The sequence below is a fragment of the Pantherophis guttatus genome, chromosome 5, assembly GCF_059756535.1.
Source record: "Pantherophis guttatus breed Tessera chromosome 5, ASM5975653v1, whole genome shotgun sequence".
NCBI classification, from domain to species: domain Eukaryota; kingdom Metazoa; phylum Chordata; class Lepidosauria; order Squamata; family Colubridae; genus Pantherophis; species Pantherophis guttatus.
Window position 1 is genome coordinate 74033720 of NC_142067.1, and position 24195 is coordinate 74057914.

General features: G+C 39.2%; 1 protein-coding gene across 8 annotated transcripts in view; it reads right to left on the reverse strand.

Moving 5' to 3' along the window:
• Window positions 1–24195, reverse strand: part of POLA1 (DNA polymerase alpha 1, catalytic subunit) — a 559576-nt gene that overhangs the window by 178455 nt on the left and 356926 nt on the right. For all 8 annotated transcript variants that reach the window (XM_034433156.3, XM_087871335.1, XM_087871332.1 and 5 more), the window contains one exon: window positions 512–628. In XM_034433156.3, coding sequence (XP_034289047.2) covers window positions 512–628 — 117 coding nt within the window. The remainder of the gene's footprint in view (window positions 1–511; window positions 629–24195) is intronic.

Below are 24195 nucleotides of genomic sequence, written 5' to 3' on the forward strand. Positions count from 1 at the left end.
TAAAACCTTATGTGACTACAGTATTTCATATTACCATGAATCTGTAGTCTTTAGCTTTAAAAATATAGCAAAAGAATGTTACTGTGTAAGAATTCTAAGTAGATTCTACACAATCATGCAAATATTTAAAAATGATTGGTTCAAACTGGAGATCTGCAAAGAGTTAATACAGTTAGCACAGAACAAAAAAATCTGCTGTAGGTAGCATACCAATATAGTTGATTCCAAGTGGCATTAGAAAACACTGAAAAGCAAACTATATGATTTAAGCTGAAGCACCGCTTAGAGTGTATCTATCTCCAATTGTATTGGGAAAATACAGGGAGCTCACTAGTTACTTGTCATCTTCTTGGTATAGCCTAAATAGACATTTTCTTCTTCTAGCTCTTTCTTCCCCATAGTTTCACTTAATAGGAAAGGAATTGTTTTTCTATGAATGACTGACCATAGCTATCATCCACAGGTTTCAAAAGTAGAAAGGGATAGTTCACTAGTTGGACTTCATTCTTACCTCTCGTTTAACAATAGCTTTCTTACAGACTGGACACAGAGGTCCATTCCGGGAAAAATGGAGAGGAAGTCGACGGGTACGATACTGGCATGTCTGTTCTTCACATCTCAGCCAACTCTAAACAGGAAAATAGTAAAAATACTTAGAAATATATTTTTCAAATTATTAAGATGGCAGTTTTACTGCAATATACTTTATTCCTTGTTTCCATGTTTATACTATATAACCAGTGGTGGGATTCAGCCAGTTCACACCACTTCGAGAGAACCGGTTGTTAACTTTCTGAGCAGTTTGGCAAACTGGTTGTTGGAAGAAATCGTTAGGGCAGAGAACCGGTTGTTAAATTATTTTAATTCCACCACTGTATATAACAGAAGCAAAAACTTGTTACAAGAATGCATGTTATAGAGAATAGCATTTATTTACATTTTATACAGCTAAGCCTGAATGCATATAATATGGACAATGTAAAAATAATTGTATTACATAATGTTAGAGACATTATGAATCAAGTCAATTTCTCTTGTGTGCAATTATTCTATAACTTTCAATATAAATTTTTGTCCATGCTTTTTGATATGTTATGTACCAGAAGAGTACGTACACTATTCTAATTGAATGTCCTACAATACATTAAAAGTTATTGAACTTATGCAATAAATTCTCATGGACTGGAGTCTACTTGATCAATTGGTATAAGGTAGCATTATATCTTGAAAGATGATATATTGGTTAGATCCAGTCTTTCTGCATATGAGACCTATTCCTGTGTGACTTTTGAACTAATAGAGATTTCTCTGGAAAGTATGGATTTGCAATTTCCAATACCACTTCTCATGTTGTTCCAAAATGTCCCATCAAGCAGACCATAATCTTTCAGGAAAGAAAGAGTTTAAGCAGGTAGAGAACAATCAGGTAGCTTCTGCTTCCAATGCATTGAACAAAGACTGAGTATGCATCAGTATGGGAGAATGAATTATGCAGGCATATGCATTAGTGAATGTACCAGAAAAGAAGTATGAAACTAAGTAAAATTCTGTTCTAGCACCACACAATCTAATAAATCTAAACTTACGTTTACATATATGAATGGCTAGTTTTTAAAGATCTGTTGTCTGACTTTAAAAAACATAACGAACTTTGATAATTAAACCATTAAATTTGTAGATAGATAAAGAAACAGTTCTGAAGTAACAAGTACAATCTCCTTATTCCTAGAGCATGGAGAGACATTTCTTCATTAAATGAAATAAAAAGTACATGACGCCATTGTAACTATGTACTGCTAGCTATTTTAATTTTTTTCCATACCACCTGACTCATCCAGGATACTTTTACAGATTAAAAATCTTAAACCCATTAATCCAACTTGGAAAATACTAGAGACTTTAGTTATATCAAAACAAAACTTAATGAAAGTAAGAATTAGCTGATGGCATTTGTATACTATATAATTTTAATCTATGAAATATTGAAACATTTGGAATTCAGGAAGTATGTCCCACCCAGGGTCTCATGTTCTTTCAAAAGGCTAAACGTAAAATGTGAAATGTTTTATCATGATCTCCTATAATTTGATGGTGTGAATCTCAGTTTTAACAAACATCTTCAAACATATCTATGAAAAATCTACTAACACATATATAAGGTAGCAAAAGATTCTCTTTTTCACAATGTTACATTGTCATGGTTACTCTTGTTGCTCTTATGTAGTTTTAGATTACACTTTTCCCCAAGGAACTCAAGACAACATACATTATACCTTCTCTTCATTCCCAAGGCTGAAGGTTAGTGACTGTCTCAAGAAAACTCAATTAACTTCCATAAGTGAGTCTTCCTGATTCTAGTCCAGCTTCCTTACTTTTACACTGGATCTATGTGATCTGGTATTTCCCTGATAGACTTAAAAGCAAAAGCCAAACAGTCTGAAAAAGGCTCAAACAAGTAAGAAATGTTATTTTAAAAATAGAGAAAAACATATTTTTAACTTCATCTACTCAGGGTCATGGAGCATAAAATAAAATAAAATGACCAGCACACATATTCACATGTCTCTAGTCTAGACATTGATGTTTCAAACTTGAGCAAGCACAGAGAAAGATGCTGCTGAAGGAAAATAGCACAGTAGAAAATGTATTGTTAAATAAATTCAGGAAAAGGCACAAAGAATCTGCTTTTTGCACTTCTTACTGGATTTACCTGCTAGATGCATATTTATTATTTAAAGTACAGAAAGGAACAGAAATGTATTTATTTTATTTAGAAATTTATTTTAGAGCCAGTTTGGTCTAGTGTTTAAGGGGCTAGGGTAGAAAGTGGAGACCTTGAATTCCCACCTTAGACATGAAAGCCAGGTGGGTGACTTTGGGAAATCAGTTGCTCTCAGCTCAACCCAACTATAGGGTTATTGTGGGCAAAGTAGGAGGAGGAAGGTTTGATGGATATATTTGCTGCCTTGAGCTATTTGTAAAAAAATGAAGGTGGGATACCAATAATAAATAAAAATACATTCATTTTTATATAACTAATTAATAATTTGCAGTAAGGTTAACAATCACAATAGAATAGCATTAAACAATAAAATACAATCCTTCTAACAATCAGTGACTAGGGGAAGAAAGGCTGAAAATTACAGGTAGTCCTCAACTTACGACTGGTTGCTTAGCAACCATTTGAAGTTACAATAGGCCATTCCAAAAGCTACTTACAACCCTACTTACAACCCTATTTTGAACTTTGAAGTTACAAAGGCTGCACGCACACGCACACACCAGGATCACCTGATGGCATTTTGAGTGCTTGGCAACTGGTTCACCTTTACAGCCATTCACAGTGTCCCAAAGTGGCGTTTTGACATGTTTTGCCACTTTCCAATGTTTGTTTCTAGCTTCTGGCAAAATATGGATAAAATGAATTTGCTTAACAACCACATAGGGACGTGGGGGCTCAGTGGCTAAAATAATCCCTAGTGCTGCGTAACGGAGTGAGCTCTCGTTACTTGTTCCAGCTTCTGCCAATCTAGCAGTTCGAAAGCACATTAAAAAAATTCAAGTAGAAAAATAGGGACCACTTTGGTGGGAAGGTAACAGGGTTCCGTGTGCCTTTGGCGCTTAGTCATGCTGGCCACATGACCACAGAGATGCCTTCAGACAGCGCTGGCTCCTAAACTCTGGTTTAGAAACAGAGATGAGCATCGCCCCTAGAGCCGGAAACAACTAGCACGCATATGCAGGGGAACCTTTACCTTTACCTTAACAACAACAGCATTTGCTTAATGATTATTCCATTTGCTTAACCATGGTGTTCAGTTAACAACCATTGCAAAAAATGCCAAAAAGTTGGGTTTGATCACATAATGCTTTGATTTATGATAGTAATTTAACCTGTCATCAGTCGGCGAGACGTCTGAAGTGGCTCGGGAGTTCATGGCTTCCATGACGTCTATGGACCTGACCCAGTTAATTTATGGCTCTACTCACATGGGGGGACACACACTGGACCTGGTTTTTGTCTCTGGACAGTGGTCGAGTGATCTCGAGATAGGGGATATAGCGATTGAACCCTTGTCATGGTCAGATCACTCCCTCCTTCGCCTGGACCTCCGAACCGCCACACCCCGCCGCAGGGAGGCGGAACCGACCAGGTGGTTCCGCTCCAGGCGCCTGATGGATCCTGATAGATTCCAGATGGAGCTTGGGCCATTTCCTGAGGTTCTGGCACACGACTCGGCTGAGGACTTAGTGGCCGCCTGGGATAGGGCGGCGGCTGGGGCTTTGGACCGAGCCGTGCCTTTGCGGCCTCTGACCCGGCGCCGGTCTCACCTGGCTCCTTGGTATACTGAGGAGCTGAGGGAGATGAAGCGCCGGAAAAGACGCCTAGAGAGCAGTTGGAGGGCTAGTCGTTCTGAATCCGACCGGACACTGGTAAGATCTCATATTAAGAATTACCTAGTGGCGAGTAGAGTAGAGAAGAGTAACTACTTTTCTGCTCTTATTGCATCATCAGATAATCGCCCAGCCGCCCTGTTTAGGGTGACCCGCTCCCTGCTCCACCAAGGGGTGCGGGAAGACCCCTTGGAGGGTAGAGCTGAGGATTTTGTACAATATCTGTATGACAAAATCGCTCAGATTCGGGAACAGCTGGACTCTGACTGGGTAGATCCGGGGGAGATGACAAGGGCAGGTCCTGAGAATATTATTTGGGAAGAGTTTGATCCTGTGACTCCCGAAAGCGTGGACAGGATACTGAACAGACTGAATGCGACCACATGTTTATTGGACCCGTGTCCCTCCTGGTTGGTACTGGCCTCCTGCGAGGTGACGCGAGGCTGGCTCCAGGAGATTATAAATGCTTCTTTGAGTGAGGGTGTCTTTCCCGCCGCCTTGAAAGAGGCGGTGGTGAGGCCCCTCCTCAAGAAGCCCTCCCTGGACCCAGCTGTGTTAGCAAATTATCGTCCTGTCTCCAACCTTCGCTTTGTTGCGAAGGTTGTTGAGAGTGTGGTTGCACGGCAACTGCCTCAGTACCTGGATGAATCGAATTATCTAGATTCGTTCCAGTCGGGCTTCAGGCCCGGGTACAGCACAGAGACGGCATTGGTCGCATTGGTTGATGATCTCTGGAGGGCTCGGGACAGGGGTTGCTCCTCTGTCCTGGTCCTATTAGACCTCTCAGCGGCTTTTGATACCATCGACCATGATATCATGCTGCACCGGTTGGAAGGGTTGGGGGTGGGGGGCACTGTTTTACAGTGGTTCTCCTCCTTTCTCTCTGACCGGTCACAGTCTGTGTTGACAGGGGGGCAGAGGTCGACCCCGAGGCCCTTGTATGTGGGGTGCCACAAGGATCGGTCCTCTCGCCCCTTCTGTTCAACATTTATGTGAAGCCGCTGGGTGAGATCATCCGTGGTTTTGGGGTGAAGTACCATCAGTACGCTGATGACACCCAGCTGTACATCTCCACCCCAGACCACCCCAATGATGCCCTCGAGGTGATGTCCCGGTGCCTGGAGGCCATACGGATCTGGATGGGGAGGAACAGACTCAGGCTCAACCCATCCAAGACCGAGTGGCTGTGGTTTCCGTCATCCCGATAGTCAGTTGGCGCCATCTCTGACTATTGGGGGCGAGTCGTTGGCCCCCACAGATGGGGTTCGCAACTTGGGCGTCCTCCTGGACTCGCGGCTGTCTTTAGAAGAGCATATGACGGCCGTGGCCAAGAGGACTTTTTATCAGGTTCGCCTGATTCGCCAGTTGCGTCCCTTTCTGGATCGGGACTCGTTACGCACGGTCACTCACGCCCTTGTCACCTCACGCCTGGATTATTGTAATGCTCTCTACATGGGGCTCCCCTTGAAGAGCACCCGGAGGCTCCAACTGGTCCAGAATGCGGCCGCGCGGGTGGTGATGGGAGCGATGTGGCGCTCTCATGTGACCCCCCTCCTGCGCGAGCTGCACTGGCTCCCGGTGGTCTTCCGGGTGTGCTTCAAGGTTTTGGTTACTACCTTTAGAGCGCTCCATGGCTCAGGACCAGGGTACTTACGAGACCGCCTCCTGCAACCAGTAGCCTCTCACCGACCAGTTCGCTCCCATAGAGAGGGGCTCCTCGGGGTGCCGTCGGCCAAACAATGTCGACTGGCGTCCCCCAGGGGGAGAGCCTTCTCTGTGGGGGCACCTGCCATCTGGAATGAGCTCCCCCCGGAGATACGGAGGATCCAAGACTTACGCATCTTCCGCTGCACCCTAAAAACGTTTTTATTCCAACAGGCTGGTCTGACCTAACTCTCCCTTTTAAATTGGCTTTTAAATTGGGTTTTAAATCTCTTTTAGATAAATTGGATGTTTTAATCTTTGAGCCTAAATTATTTAATCTGTTTTTAAATAGTTTTTAACTTTTGTATGTCTTTGTATTTTATTTTTGGCTGTTCACCGCCCTGAGTCCTTCGGGAGTAGGGCGGTATACAAATATGAAAAATAAATAAATAAATAAATAATGATTTACTACCATAATTCCAGATTCAATTTTGGTCATAAGTCAAGACTAGTTGTAGAAAAATATCTTTTCCAGAATAAGTGAAACATCATAGCAAGAACAATTTGTCCCCCAAAACCACCAGATTTAGACTAAATGGTCTGAGGAACATTACAATATGTGGGTAGATTGAGGAGAAAACATCATAATCCCATGCTATGCAGGGCATTTAAAGGTAAACAGTTTGAATTATGCCAGAAATGAAGCAGAAACCAATGTTGCTGTTTAACCACAATGAGAAATATTTCCATGAATGATCCCAGCTAGTAGCCTATTAAGTGCAACTTCCAGATAGTTTTCATTAATATATATGTTTACAGCATATTGCTCTTGAGTTTGTTTTTGAGAAAAACAAAATGTAGTTATCCTAAACTATGCCTTTTCTGCTAGTCTTAAACAAATATTAATTGGTGTTAAGTCAATATAATGGTATGTGGAAATGACTTTGGGACACCAAGCAAAAATATGTTGCTAGAGAACAGTCAGATAAACGGGAACATAGCCCACAGCTGTATAGGAAGGGGCTCTGGAGGGATGCTCCCTAAATTATTGGGATACAAAGGTGACAGTGAGAAAATTGTACTTTCAGATTTGAAAGTTTCTATTAATGTAGCTTTACAATAAAGTAGAATTAGGTTATCTGGCCTTGTTTCCTGCCTAGTCTACCTGGTAAGGCGGACAGTCACTTTCTAAGTAGTTCAGCTTTCAGCTATAAATCTGATATTTTAGGAATGCAACTCACGTTAAAAGTATTTCAACTTCATCCCATCACTGTCTAATATAGGGATGGACAGTGGATATCCATTCAGATGTCAAAGAATTCCAGTTGTTATTAATTTAAGTTAGCAACTTTAATGCAGGTAGTCTTTGACTTACGGCCACAATTAAGCCCAAAATTTTTGTTGCTAACATTTGTTAAGTAAATTTTGCCCCGTTTTATGCCCTTTCTTGCCACAATTGTTAAGTGAATCACTGCAGTTGTTAAGTTAGTAACCTGGTTGTTAAGTGAATCTGGCTTCCCCATTGACTTTGTTAGAAGGTCACAAAAGGTCATCATATGACACAGGGCACTGCAACTGTCATAAATATGAGTCAGCTGCCAAGTGTCTGAATTTTGATCACATGACCATAGGGATGCTGCAATGATCATAAGTGTGAAAAATGTCATTTTTCAGTGGCACTGAAAAAAGTGCCACTGTAACTTCAAATGGTCACTAAACGAACTGTTAACAGATGTTAATAGCCAATATCTAAAGGATCCACAAATTACTCAACATTGGACACAATGCAGAACCACTGAAGCCAGCAGCAAGTCAGAGGATTGTATCAGAGGATTGTATGTAGACAAATGAAATGTTTGTGTCATCCAGGTCATAGTTGTCCCAAAGATGCTTTTTCAAGAGGCAACTGGACTTTCTTGTTTTTCCTTGAAGACGTTTCGCTTCTCATCCAAGAAACTTCTTCAGCTCTGACTGGATGGTGAGGGATGGAAGGATTTATACTTCTTGCAGACAACTGGTCATTTGCATTCTTTTAGAGAGTCATTGAGGCCACCTGGAGGTTTCTGCATCTCAAACTGAAGTGTAAATGATTTCTGTAGTCTGCAATTTTTCTAGAAATCTATTCATACTCCTGCACCATTCGAAGGGTGTTCATCCCTTCAAAGAAAAATAAGAAAGTCCAGTTGCCTTTTGAAAAAGCACCTTTGGGATAGATAAATGAAATAATTTGTCAACTTGCAAAGCGTTCAAGTTGCCATGTGCAGGAGGGAGGGAGAACTGATGGAGCTGACTTTATTTATTTATTTTATTTATTTATTTTTCATATTTGTATACCGCCCTACTCCCGAGGGACTCAGGGCGGTGAACAGCCATAAATAAATACAAAGACATACAAAAGTTAAAAACTATTAAAAAATATTAAATAATTTAGGATTAGGTTCAAAGATTAAAACATCCAATTTAACTAAAAGAGATTTAAAACCCAATTTAAAGCCAATTTAAAGGCCAATTTAAAAGGGAGAGTTAGGCCAGACCAGCCTGTTGGAATAAAAACGTTTTTAGGGCATGGCGGAAGATGCGTAGGTCTTGGATCCTCCGTATCTCCGGGGGGAGCTCGTTCCAGATGGCAGGTGCCCCCACAGAGAAGGCTCTCCTCCTGGGGGCCGCCAGTCGACATTGTTTGGCTGACGGCACCCCGAGGAGCCCCTCTCTATGGGAGCGAACTGGTTGGTGAGAGGCTACTAGTGGCAGGAGGCGGTCTCGTAACTACCCTGGTCCTGAGCCATGGAGCGCTCTAAAGGTAGTAACCAAAACCTTGAAGCGCACCCGGAAGACCACCGGGAGCCAGTGCAGCTCGCGCAGGAGGGGGGTCACATGAGAGCGCCACATTGCTCCCGTCACCACCCGCGCGGCCGCATTCTGGACCAGTTGGAGTCTCCGGGTGCTTCTCAAGGGGAGCCCCATGTAGAGAGCATTACAATAATCCAGGCGTGAGGTGACAAGGGCGTGAGTGACCGTGTGTAACGAGTCCCAATCCAGAAAGGGACGCAACTGGCGAATCAGGCGAACCTGATAAAAAGTCCTCCTGGCCACGGCCGTCATATGTTGTTCTAAAGACAGCCGCGAGTCTAGGAGGATGCCCAAGTTGCGAACCCCATCTGTGGGGGCCAACGACTCGCCCCCAATAGTCAGAGATGGTGCCAACTGACTATATCGGGACGACGGAAACCACAGCCACTCGGTCTTGGATGGGTTAAGCCTGAGTCTGTTCCTCCCCATCCAGATCCGTACGGCCTCCAGGCATTGGGACATCACCTCGAGGGCATCATTGGGGTGGTCTGGGGTGGAGATGTACAGCTGGGTGTCATCAGCGTACTGATGGTACTTCACCCCAAAACCACGGATGATCTCACCCAGTGGCTTCACATAAATGTTGAACAGAAGGGGCGAGAGGACCGATCCTTGTGGCACCCAACATATAAGGGGCCTCGGGGTCGACCTCTGATTGATTTCCCTAACTGAAACTACATTCCACAGATGCTTTTTTACCGCAATCAGTAGGAGAGTTTTGGGTTTCACAGCCAGCCAAAGTGGTTAATTGGAGAATATGATTTATGACATGGCCAGGGAGGATGGAAGAGACAGGGTCACAGGACAGGACAGAACAGAACAGAATAACAGAGTTGGAAATGATCTTTGAAGTCTTCTAATCCAACCCCAGGCTTAGGCAGAAAACACTATAACATGTCTAACATTAATACCTGGGAAGATCCTGGAAAAAATAATCAAAAAACAAATCTGTAAACATCTAGAAACAAATAAAATTATAACTAGTAGCCAGCACGGGTTTGATAAAAACAGATCATGCCAAACCAATCTTATTACATTCTTTGACAAAATGACTAAATTAGTAGAACAGCAAAACGCTGTAGACATAGTGTACTTAGATTTCAGCAAGGCATTTGACAAAGTAGACCACAACCTACTTCTTGGTAAACTAGAAAAATGTGGGATAGATAGCATCACCCCCAGATGGATTTGTAACTGATTGACAAACCGTACTCAACGAATAGTCCTTAATGGTACTACATCTACACGGAGGGAAGTAAACGGTACCACAAGGTTCCGTCTTAGACCCAGTACTCTTCAATATTTTCATAAATGACTTAGATGAGGGAATAGAAGGGGAACTCATCAAATTTGCAGATGATACTAAGCTGGCACAAATAGCCAACATCCCAGAAGACAAACTCAGGATCCAAAGAGATTTTGACAGACTTGAACAGTCATCACTTAAACATGAACCACCAGTGTGCAGCTGCCGCCAAAAAAGTTAATACAATTCTTGGTTTTATAAACAGAGGCATAGAATCAAAATCATGTGAAGTATTAGTACCGCTTAGTAAGGCCACACATGGAAGACTGCATCCAGTTTTGGTCACCACATTCTCCCCCCCCCCAAAAAATGTTGAGACTTTGGAAAAAGTGCAAAGAAGAGCAACTAAGATGATTAAAGGACTGGCGACAAAAACATATAAAAAACAGTTGCAGGAATTGAGTATGGCCAATCTAGAGAAAAGAAGGACTAGGTGTGACATGATAGCAGTATTCTAGTATTTGAGGGGCTGCCACAAAGAAGAGGGGGTCAACTTATTTTCCAAAGCACCAGAAGGCAAAACAAGAAATAATAGATAGAAACTAATCAAGGAGAGAAGCAACCTGGAATTAAGGAGAAACTTCCTAACAGTGTGGACAATTAACCAGTGGAACAGCTTGTCTTCAGAAGTTGTAAGTGCTTCATCAGTGGAAGTTTTTAAGAAAAGACTGGGCAGCCACCTATCTGCTGAATAGTTTAGGGTGAAATGGTTTAGGGTCTTGCTTGAGCAGGGGGTTGAACTAGAAGACCTCCAAGATCCCCAATCTATTCTGATTGAATCTAGCTGAAATATTCTCATGTGAGAAGTCAGTAACATATTTTATTTTGGCACATATTCTGTGTTACTAATAATTAGATAACCACAGAAATTCATTCATTAGGGGTTTTTCAATTCCCTAATTCATGGCACTAAAATTTGGCTGAAAACTAAAACAAAATTTGTGACAGTACTGTAATTAATAATTTGTAAAAACCTGATTTATTTAATTTATTAAGTTTGTTTGCTGCCCATCTCATCACAATTTTTATTCCAAATAGTTTCCCATTCATCTAAGTTTATATTGTGCCCTATATTTTTGGCCCAAGCGATCATCGGTTCTTTTACCACCTCCTCCGCTCTATCAAATCCTAACAAGTAACTATATAATCTGGATATTAATTTTCTTTCGGGGCCCATCAGCAATTTATCTAATTGATTTGGTTCTATGACAATACCAAATTCTTCCATATTTTTCTTATATCTGGATTGTATTTGTAACTATGGCCACCAATCAATGGGCATTCTCTCTTCTTTTAATACCTGATTACTTTTAAGTTTTCCTTGTTTGTCTAAAATTTCTGTGTATCTAAGTATTTTACTGATATCTACTATGTTGGGGTGGATCATAGTTTCCATGGTTGATAGCCAGCCTGGAATTTTCATATAATGCTTCCTCCTTACTTCTTCTCAAACTCGTATCAATGCATCTCTAATTTTATGTCTAAAAAAGTATGAATGTATCCTGTTCCTTTTGTCCCACATAAAAGCATGCCACCCCTTTTGTAGGTCGTATCCTTCCAGAGTTAAAATTCTTCTGTTCCTTAAATTGACCCAATCTCTTATCCAAACTAACATAGCTGCTTTATGATATATTTCCCACGCTGGAAGACCAAAACCACCTCTACATCTACTATCTTGAAGCGATCGTAATTTTATCCTTGCCTTTTTCCCAGACCAGATGAATTTAGTAGTAATTTTGTTGAGTTCTATGAAGAATTTTTTGTCTAATGGGATGGGTATTGTTTGAAATATATATAGTAGTTTAGGTAGGATATTCATCTTAATAGACGCTATCCTATCTAAAAGCGATATTTGTAACTTCTCCCACTTTTCCAGATCCCTTTTTATTTTTTGGACCAAAGCCACATAGTTATCTTCCTTTAGGGATGAACATCTCGCTGTTAACCATATCCCTAGGTATTTGATTTTTTTAACAATTTGTAAGTCCAATTCCTTTTCTAATTCTTTTTTCTGAATTATTAAGTTCTTAACTAACCTTTTAGTTTTCCCTTTGTTGATTTTAAGTACTGATACTTCCCTGTACATTCCTATTTCTTGTAATAAAACTGGGCCAGATTCCAGAGGTTCCTCAATGATAAATACTACATTGTCTGCAAAGGCCTGTGCCTTCTACAGGTGAAACTCAAAAAATTAGAATATCGTGCAAAAGTTCATTTATTTCAGTAATGCAACTTAAAAGGTGAAACTAATATATGAGATAGACTCATTACATGCAAAGCGAGATAGTTCAAGCCTTGATTTGTCATAATTTTGATGATTATGGCTTACAGCTCATGAAAACCCCAAATTCACAATCTCAGAAAATTAGAATATTACGTGAAATCAATAAAACAAGGATTGTACATAGAACAATATCGGACCTCTGAAAAGTATAAGCATGCATATGTACTCAGTACTTGGTTTGGGCCCCTTTTGCATCAATTACTGCCTCAATGTGGCGTGGCATGGATGCTATCAGCCTGTGGCACTGCTGAGGTGTTATGGAAGACCAGGATGCTTCAATAGCGGCTTTCAGCTCTTCTGCATTATTCGGTCTCATGTCTCTCATCTTTCTCTTGGCAATGCCCCATAGATTCTCTATGGGGTTCAGGTCAGGCGAGTTTGCTGGCCAATCAAGCACAGTAATCCCATGGTCATTGAACCAGGTTTTGGTAATTTTGGGAATGTGGGCAGGTGCCAAGTCCTGCTGGAAAATGAAGTCAGCATCCCCATAAAGCTCGTCTGTGGAAGGAAGCATGAAGTGCTCCAAAATCTCCTGGTAGACGGCTGCGTTGACCCTGGACTTAATGAAGCACAGTGGACCAACACCAGCAGATGACATGGCTCCCCAAATCAACGCAGACTGTGGAAACTTCACACTGGACTTCAAGAATCTTGCAGTGTGTGCCTCTCCATTCTTCCTCCAGACTCTGGGTCTTTGATTTCCAAATGAGATGCAAAAGTTGCTCTCATCAGAAAAGAGGACTTTGGACCACTGAGCAACAGACCAGTTCTTTTTTTCTTTAGCCCAGGTAAGACGCTTCTGACGTTTGTTGTTCAGGAGCGGCTTGACAAGAGGAATACGACATTTGAAGCCCATGTCCAGGATCCGTCTGTGTGTGGTGGCACTTGATACAGACTCCAGCCTCAGTCCACTCCTTGTGAAAGTCCCCAACACTTTTGAATGGCCTTTTCCTGACAATCTTCTCCAGGCTGCGGTCATCCCTGCTGCTTGTGTACCTTTTTCTTCCTCACTTTCCCCTTTCACATAACTTTCTATTAATGTGCTTTGATACAACACTTTGGAAACATCCAACTTCTTTTGCAATTACCTTTTGTGGCTTTCCCTCCTTATGGAGGGTGTCAATGATGGTTTTCTGCACAACTGTCAGGTCAGCAATCTTTCCCATGATTGTGATTCCTACTGAACCAGACTGAGAGACCATTTAAAGGCTCAGGAACCCTTTGCAGGTGTCATGGCTTAATTAGCTGATTAGAGTGGGACACTTTGAGCCTAGAATATTGAACCTTTTCACAATATTCTAATTTTCTGAGATTGTGAATTTGGGGTTTTCATGAGCTGTAAGCCATAATCATCAAAATTATGACAAATCAAGGCTTGAACTATCTCGCTTTGCATGTAATGAGTTTATCTCATATATTAGTTTCACCTTTTAAGTTGCATTACTGAAATAAATGAACTTTTGCACAATATTCTAATTTTTCAAGTTTCACCTGTATTCTTCTCTTTTAATTTTCATTCCCTTTACCTCATGATTTGCTCTAATTCTGTTTAATAGGATTTCTAATGTTAGAATAAATAGCAATGGTGACAATGGGCACCCTTGTCGTACCCCTTTATTTATCTGAAATGTAGTATCCCCATTCACTATTACCTTTGCCCTTTGTGACTTATATATTGCCTCTATCATGTTCTCAAATTTAGTTCCAAATTTCATTTGTTTAATTTGCCTAATCATAAATTGCCAATTCAAGTTATCAAAGGCTTTTTGGGCATCCAGAAAAACAAGAGCCACTTGTTACTCTGGATGAGCTTCATAGTATTCCAGGGTGTCTACAATTATTCTCATATTATCTCTTATTTGTCTATTGGGGAGAAAACCATTTTGATCAGGATGTATAGTACCATTTAGTATCTTTTTCAACCTCTCTGCAATTATGTTCATAAATATTTTATAGTCTGCGTTTAAAAGGGATATTGGTCTTTAATTTCTAATTTGACTCTTGTCTATACCTTCTTTCGGAAGTAGGGTTACGTATGCTTCCCTCCACGATTCTGGTATCTTTGCTTCATATAATTCTTCGTTGCAGATTTCCAATAATATTGGTTCTATAATTTCGTCCTATTTTTTATAGATTTCTCCTGGGAGACCATCCGGTCCTGGTTTCTTGTTATTCTTGAGTCTTAAAATTGCCGCTCTCAATTCTTTTGATGTTATTTCTTTATTCAACAATTCTCCCTTTTCCTCCCCTAATGGTATGATCTCTTCTTCCATTAAATAATTATCGATCTTCACCATTGATATTTCTTCTTTCTTATAAAGATCTGCATAGAATCTTTAAAATCTGCTATTTTCTTTTTCTCTTCCTCATTGTTTTGAATAGTCCCCATCGCATCATCTAGTTGTTGGATAATCCGATCTTCTCTCTCTTTTTTCAATTTGTAGGTCAACCACCTTCCGGTTTTGTTAGCATGTTCAAAATAAAATTGTTTTGAGTGTTTTAAGTTTTTTGCAATTTCCTCTTGCTCTAATAAATTTGTCACAAGGGTCAAAGTCTCTTTAATTCATCTCCTGGTTTTATTTGGAGTGGTTTCTCCAAATAAATAAATAAATAAATAAATAATTTTATTTCTATACCGCCCTTCTCCCGAAGGACTCAGGGCGGTGTACAGCCAATTTAAAAACACAACACACAACAATAATTAAAAATTAAAATAATTACATAGATTTGGCCGATTTAAAACCCCAAACATTTAAAATACCCCAATTAAAATTATTAAGTTGATAGCCCTGCCTGGCGGAACAACAGGGTCTTCAGTGCGCAACGAAACACTCGGAGGTCGGAGATCTTGCGTATATCTCCAATTTCTTCCAATAAGGTATTGTGCATCTTCCATTTTTCCTTATTTTTCTTTGCGTTGTATGCTTTGTAATCCCCCTTATGTAGGGTTTCATAGTATCTCATAAATTTGTTAGAGAGGTGTGTTGTTTTTTATTTTCTTTAAAAAATAATCTCAGTTCCTTCATTATCCTTTCTATATACCGTATTTTTCAGAGTATAAGATGCACCTTTTTCTCCCCTAAAAGGGGGTGAAAATTTAGGTGCCTCTTATACACTGAATGTAGCCCCGGCCACTCACTGGCCCCCACCCTTTGGCCTCTGACTCGCAGCAGTTACCTCCTTGCAAGCAAACAGCAAGAAAAAACAGCTCCTTTCAGCTTCAGCACAGCCTAATTAGCACAAGTTGATTGGATCGGCCTCCCGACTATCAATTGATTTACTCTCAGCTGTTTTGCGCAGGGCTCTACTGCTTGCTGCAAAAAGGTAAATTGTTGGAGCAGATTTTTTTTTCCTTGTGCTAATCAAGTTATGCTGAAAACAAAAATGAAAGTAAAGCAGGCTGTTGGCTGTTTGCTGCAACGAGGCAAAATTGCTCAGAGGCAGAGAGAATTTCTTTTTCTTCTTTTCCTCACCAAAAAAGGTAGGTGCGTCTTATACTCCGGTGCGTCTTATACTCCGAAAAATACGGCAGTCCTTTTCATTTAATATTTGAGGGTTTAACGTCCATCTTCTAATTCTTTTTTTTTTTTTGGGCCTTTCCATGTTACCTCAAGGGGGTTGTGATCTGCCCACGTATTTGGGGAAATCTCAATTTTTTCTATTCCTAAACCTAGTTCCCTATTCATCCACAACATATCAATTCTGGACCAAGATGCATGAGTAAAAAGTATATTTGTTTTCTTTTGAGTGAAGAGTTCTTCACATGTCTATTAAATTTAGATCAAAATTTAGATTAAAAAAACATTTTGGGTAATGTATTTCTTTTCTTCTTATTATCTTTACCACTGGCAGAGTCTTTTTTGGTATCTACTATCCCGTTATAGTCGCCCATGATACATATATTCCTATAACCTGTCATAATTATCTTTTCGTGTAATTTGTTATAATATTCCCTCTGATTTTTATTAGGCACATAAATAACTACTAACAAAATTGAAGTATACCCTCTCTTTATTTCCACCATTAAAGTTCTTCCCTTTGAGTCCACATAGATTTGTTTGGCTATTATTCCCACCTTAATATATATCACCACCCCTTTCTTTTTCTTCTCTGATAAAGCTGTATATAATTTCCCTAGCTTGCTATATTCCAAATATTTTTCATCCTGCTTCCGAATATGTACCTCCTGGAGGCATATTATATCTGCTTTTTGCTTAATTAACTTTGTGAATATTTGTCTTCTTTTTGCTATTGTATTTAATTCATTTACGTTTATTGATATGAGCTTCCAGTCTTCCATTCTTTAGTCTATCTACCTAGTGTTAGTATATATTTGCCCTTGTAATCCTTTGAATTCTTGTTTTACTACCTTTTATTTCTTGGTTTTCTTTTTTTTTTCTTTTTCTTCTTTTCTGGGGCTCCTTCTTTGGCATCTCATTGGTGTGACAGTTCTTCTTCCTGGCTTATGGTCTCCACCTCATCTTTGCTGCTCTGCTCTTCGTTTCCCGTCAGTTGATCAAGGAAATCTTGTGCCATCACTAAACTGTCTATTTTTATCTTCTTGCCTTGCCATGTGACAAGCATCCCTTTCAGAAGTATCCATCTAAACATAATATTTCGTTTGTTCAATTGTATAGCCAGGAAGCGATAGTCTTTACACTGCTCTCGAACTCTTCTAGGAACTTGTTTCAAGGTGGTGATTTCCTTTCCCCTGTAAATCATAGGTTCTTCTTTGGTTATATTGTATATTATGTCACAGACCCTCTTTCTAACAAATCTGATATGGACCTCTCTAGGCAGTTTATGGCGTCTGGCGTAATTCGTTTGAACTTGATACACCTCATCTATTTCCGTCACGATTTCTTGTTTATCCCTCTGTAAATATTCTGCTATAATCTCTGCCATTATCTGTCCAAGATCTTCATCTTTTGCTTCAATCATGTTTTGGAATCTCAAATAGAACGATGTCCTGTCCATTTCCAGCTGAATCACAGAGTCCTCAAAGTCTTTATTTAGGGCCATCATCTTCTGATCTCCCTGATCCAATTTTTTTTCATTTTGCTCAGCCTTAGCTTCTACAATTTTTATTTTCTGTTCATTCTTCTGAATTGCTTCCTGGATTGAGTTCATTTTACTATCTAATTTTTGAATATCGACTTTCATTTCACCATGGTTGCTGAACATCGTTTCTTCCATCTTTACCATTGTCTCTTGAATCAGCGTCAGGATGGCTTGCATTGTTTGCATATTTGGAGCCATAGTAGATTTTTCCGCCTTTGAAGGCCCCTCCATCGATCATTGGTTTGAAGGAGACACCACTGTTGGATTCAATGCTGTTTTTTTCCTTGCCTTTAAAGTTGTTGTTGTAAGACTGATCATCTCTTTCAATTCTTTGCTTTGCTCTCCCAAAATCTTATAAATATTTTTCCACGCTGTCATCAACCAAATACTATCTACTTGTTTTTATTATTGTTGTTATTATTTTTCATTATTATTATTATTAATATAGCTATAAATATACAAAAGTGCAGGTATGATAAATAACAATATCAATACTCTATTATACTATAGAGTATATTACTCTATAATATACTCTATTATACTAATTAATCAAACTAACTTAGGTCACTGAACAAGTCTATATGTATATCAATTTTAGAATCAAAACTAGCAATTAGGATTAGGGTATCTATTAGCAGTCAAGTAGATATATATCTCAAGTTAATTCAAAAATATAAATCTCGACTTCCGGTTTCCTCGTCTTCGGCGGCGGCGGAGCCTTTTGAAGCTCCGCCAGCCCCGCCGCTTGTAGAGCCGCTTCGCGACTAAGAAGCGGCTCGAAAACTTCAAAATCCTTAGGATTTTTGAAGAGAGATTGCAGGGTACAGGTTGAGCCCCTGCAACCCCCCCCAGGGAATAGGGGAGGGAACAGGAGCGGCTCCCGTTCAACCTGCTGGACTCCGGGCGGCGTGGGACAAGTCTGCTTTTGCAGAACAAGCCGGCTACAGGAAACTTCAAATTTAAAGGAAAGGAACCAGCCTTAACAAGCAGCATATTTTTACTTGAACCCTGAAACTCGGAATCGCAAGTATTAGAGTTTTCTTGGCTTTCTAATCTGAACGAAAAAATGCGGATGAGTGAAAGTGAACTGTAAAAACATGGCGCTTAGCCTCAGAGTTAACGAGCTGGCGAGTGTGGATTGCTGAACTCATCTTGCTTTGTTACAAAGTTTCTAAATTGTTACGAAGTTGCTTCGCTGGTAACAAGAGAATAAGAGAGAAATTTCTCCTTTTTTAATACTGGACTTTGCTTTACTTTACTTTTTATTTGAATAAATCTGGGGGACTTTCTCAGAAGTGTTTGTGGAGGTGGGAGAGGAAGAAGAACTTCCTTTTTTAGTAAAACTAGCTTACGTGGCAGGATGGCCTCAAAGAAGCAGGAAGTGAAGGCAACAGGAGGTGGATCTCCCACACATAAAACACAGCCTCCCCCTGAACAACAGATACAGACTCAGAAAAAAGATTTTGACGTGGGAGATTTAAAAGAATTTATTTCTAAAATTCTGGATGACAAATTTCAAAAATCTCAACAGGAGATAGATGATAAACTTCAAAAGTCACACCAGGAATTTATGCAGGAAATTAATGAAGTTAAAGATATGGTGAAACAGAATCAAAACAAGGTGACCAAAAAAATATCAGAAGTGGCGTCTGGCCTGGCAGAATTTATTATTAAAGTTGATTCTAAAGTTGAAGAATTTAAATCAGAAGTTAATGTTAAGATGAAAGACAATGATTATAAAATTGCTGATGTTGACAATAAAATGCAAAGAGTTGAAAATGAAATCGTGATGGTACAATTCAGGGCAATGGAGTTTGCAATACGGCTTCGAGGAATTCGAGAAGAGGATAGACAGGATTTGAGACAGGTTTGTTCTGAGGCTCTGGCCAAGATTTTATAAGTTAATCCTGATGTGGTTTTTCACAAAATAGATAAAATTTACAGAGTGAATTCTTGGGTAGCCAGACAAAGACAATTGCCCAGAGATGTGGTCATATATTTTACAGATAGAGAAATAAGAAATGACATCCTGCAAAAATCCTTCTACACCTCTGTGCAAGTGGGGGGCTCACGAATTGGAATTTATAAAGAATTACCTCCTAAAATGCTGAAAACCAGAAAAGAATCTGGCTTTCTTGTTAAAGAATTGCAGAATCAACAGATACCATTTCGGTGGGATGCCCCAGTTGGTATAATTCTGAGATACAAGGGAGAAAGATACCGTTTGAACACCGTGGAGAAGGCAGAGCACTTTTACACTACTATTCTTAAGGAAAGAACACCATCCCCACGTACATCTACAGTTTTGGAGATTAAGGAGAGTGATGAGAAGCAACCTCAACGAGAATTGCAAGAACAATCTAAGCAGGAACCAGAGGAAATGCAAGGCGCAGAAGGAGGTTTTCTGGATGAGCCTTTGCTGGAATCTTCTCCAATCTTGGACCCGGTTCGGATGATCGAAGTTAAGGATCAACGTATAACTCGAGCTCAATCTAAATTACTTAAACAAAAGCAACATCAACAGGAAAGACAAGACAAGAAGGGAGCTAAGACTACTACACAAGAGACTGGAGCCATGGGGGGAGCGACTCCGAAGATTTTGGATGATATTCGGTTATTCTGCTCTTTGCTCCAGAAAGATGAAGATGATGCTTAAGTGTTTATCTTGGAATGTGAATGGGTTGAATTCAGCGCAGAAAAGGAGGAAATTATTTACATATTTGAAACAATTTAATAATGATATAATTTGTCTACAAGAAACGCATATTACAGTTCAAGATCAAAAATATTTGATAAACTCCAAATTAGGAATACATTTTATATCTTCAACGTTGCAAAAAAAGAATGGTGTGGTTATCTATGTAAATAAGAAATTTACGGCTAAAGTTATAGAAACAGATGAAGATGGTAGGTTTGTAGCAATTGAATTACTTACAACATATGGTCAAATCCTTTTGATAGGAATTTATGCTCCCAACCAACAACAGGATTATTTCTATAAAATGTTACATACTAAAATACTACAATGGGATTATAGATCTATTTTAATCATGGGAGACTGGAATGGAGTAATAGACTCTAAATTAGACAAAAGGAGTTCAGCGAAATCTAGGATTAGGTTACCTCAGACCTTTTTTGATATGAAAGAAGATTTGGAACTAAAAGATATTTGGAGAATACATAACCCAAAAGAACTGGACTATACTTTTTATTCAGATAGACATAGATCCTTCTCTAGGATTGATTTCATTTTGTTGTCAGATGATCTACTTGTTAAGACAAAAAGAACAAAGATTTTTCCAAGAACTTTGACTGACCATAGCCCAGTATGGATAGAAATTGAGATGGATAAGATTGAGAGACGTTCTTGGAGATTAAATGAGAACTTGTTCAGATATGAAAAAAACACAACAGAACTTAAAAAGCATTTGAAAGAATTTTTTGAAATAAATTTGAATAAAGGTACCCCAATAGAAATTGTGTGGGATGCAAGCAAAGCCTATATGAGAGGGGTGCTTATCCATATGAACTCTAAACATAGACTGTTTCGACAAAAGAAAAGATCTGAATTGGAAATAGAAATAAAGAATAAAGAACAGTTACTTATTAAAAACCCAACAGATGAAAGAATATGCGGTGCTATAAAACTCTTGAAAGATCAATTCCAAATGCTTATGGCGGAACAAGTAGCAACAAACTTACAATATGCGAAGCATAATACATTTTGTAACGCTAATAAACCGGGCAGATGATTGGCTTACACATTGAGGAAAAAATAAAGTATACGGACTATTGATAGTATTGATATTGGAGGGAAAGAAATTTTTCAACAAAAATTAATTAAAGAAGCTTTTGTGGACTATTATACCAAATTATATGCCAAAGAGGAGGTGCAGAATGGACTTATAGAAAAATATTTAAATGATAAAAGAGTTACAAAAATTACTGATCAACAAAAGGAAAGAATGAATTATCCTATAACAGAGGAGGAGATAATAGTAGCAATTAAACAGTTAAAAACAGCCAAAGCTCCTGGCACAGATGGTTTGACCGCAGTGTATTACAAAACTTTGCAAGCTGAAATGGTGGAACAACTCAGAGATTTATTTTGCATATTCAACAAGGGGGTAAAATACCCCCATCATGGACAACAGCTTACATATCTTTGATACCAAAAGAACAAGTCGGTCCTAAAAAACCAGAGAACTATAGACCAATATCTCTTTTGAATACAGATTATAAAATCTATGCGAAAGTATTAGCCAACAGGTTGATGCCAGTAATCCAAAAGGTGATTCATGATGATCAAGCGGGATTTATCGAGGGCAGACACATGAAGGATAATGTAAGGCAAGTAATAGATTTATTGGAATATCTTGAGAAGAATAAACAGATTCCTGCAGTGCTGGTCTTTTTGGATGCAGAGAAGGCCTTTGATAGAGTGGACTGGAATTTTCTACTAAAGACTTTAAAAAAGATGGATTTGGGGGATCAATTTATACAGGCGATTTCAGCAATTTACCAAGAGCAAAAGGCACAGATCATTATTAATGGAAGTTTGACAACAGAGTTCAAAATCGAAAAAGGAACAAGACAGGGATGTCCGTTGTCCCCACTTTTATTTATTTTAACACTAGAAGTCTTGCTAATTACAATACGGGACTCTAATATCTTGAAAGGTATAATGATTAGGCAAGAGGATTACAGAATAAAGGCATTTGCAGACGATCTGGTTGTTACCCTATCACAACCAATGGAATCAATAATCCTGATGAAGGACATTATACAAGACTATGGTAAAGTTTCAGGTTTTAGACTGAATCCAAAAAAGACTAAAATGATAGCTAAAAACATGACACAAGATCGTAAACATGAGCTTGAAAGAAGGGCAGGTTTTTGAGATTGTACCTAAGGTAAAATATCTAGGAGTTCAGGTTGCAGAATCAAACATGAAATTGTTTCAAAATAATTATGAGGTGTTGTGGCGAGAGGTGCAGAAAGATATGGAGACTTGGGGCTTCCGGTTTGCTCTTCGTAGCCACCAGACGGTCTCTCGGGACCGCCAGCCCCTTCGCCTGTAAAGATCACCTGTACAGCGCAAAGGCGGCTCGAAAAACCCCATTTCCAGGAGGAAATGTGGGATAGAGCAGGTGAGTGTAGGTAGAGCTCTCCGTAGCCCCCAGGGTTTTTTTTTTACTCTTGGGGGCGGGCGGAGGAAGCTCCCTATAGCACTCGCCGCCCGCTCCGGGCGTTGGGAGACTTCTGCCTTTTTGCAGAACAAGGCTACGAAGACAAGCTTTTTAAGATATTTAACAGATTAACTAAAGATGATGAGATTTGGATCTGGACCTGTGACCCTAAATCGCAAGTATTAATACTTATTTTGCAAAGGATATTCAACAAAGTAAAAAAGACCTTTTAAAATGGCGATTGCCGAAACTGGAGCAGGGAAGCTGAAAAGAAAAAGTCCTTCCGTTTCTTATTAAGTTACAAAGTAGCAGAATAAATGCTCCTGGCTACATTTGAAGGGATATGAGCTGGACCTGTGACCCTCAATTGCAAGTATCTCATTTATTTTATAACAATTATTGAAGAAGGAAAAGGAAAAGGAAAAAAGAATCTTTAAAAAGGGCGATTGCCGAGGCTTGAGAAGGGGCTGAAAGGGAGAGTCCTTCCGTTTCCTATTGAGATACAAAGTAGCTGAATAAATATTTTTGGTTACACTTGAAAATAAAGCTCTACTTTTGTGTTTTTTCTCTTCCTGGAGATTTGATATTGATCTTGGTTGGAAAGAAGTTTTTTTTTCTCTGCTGCCTCTCTTTTCTTTTTTTTTTTTAAAAAATAGTTTGTCTGTGTTGAAATATGGCATTAAAGCCGGACAAACAAGCAATGGGGGGGGGGGGGTTCCCCCATTAACAAATTACGTGACCAAGTTTTAAAGCTCCAGTCTCAGAAAACTGATTTTAATATAATTGAATTTCTTTTGGAGGAGATTGTAAGAAGGGATGAGATTGTGAATCAGAACTTTGAAAAATTTAAGCAGGAAATTAAAGAATTAGTGCAATTAAAGTTTGATATTCTGGATCGAAAGATTATAAAAATGGCTAATGGCTTTGTAGAATTTATGATTAAGTTGGATGAAAATACTAACTTATTAGAGTCTAAAGTGGAAGAAATTGAGGACAATTTGGATAATAAAATACAAAAAATTGAAAATGATTTGACAAACATTCAAGACAATAGCTCAGAAGAAAAACCTAAAATGGAGGTTGAACAAAAGTCTTGTAATGCAGAAAATTTACAACAACGGATTGAAAGAGAGGTCCTAATGGTGCATTACAATTTTACAGAATATGCGATCAGACTCAGAGGTTTGCAGGAAAATAACAGAGATGATTTAAGGAAAATATCTTCTGAAATTCTGGCTGGGATTTTAAAGGTTCAACCTGAGGAAGTGTTTTGTAGGATTGACAGAGTGTTCAGAATAAACTCCTGGATTGCAAAGCAAAGGCAATTGCCTAGAGATGTGGTGATTTATTTTATAGATAAAGAAATTAGGAATAATGTTGTGCAAAATTCCTTCAATTCTACTTTGCAATTGTATGGAAGAAAGATATGGATCTACAAAGAGCTCCCCCCCAAGATGTTAACGGAA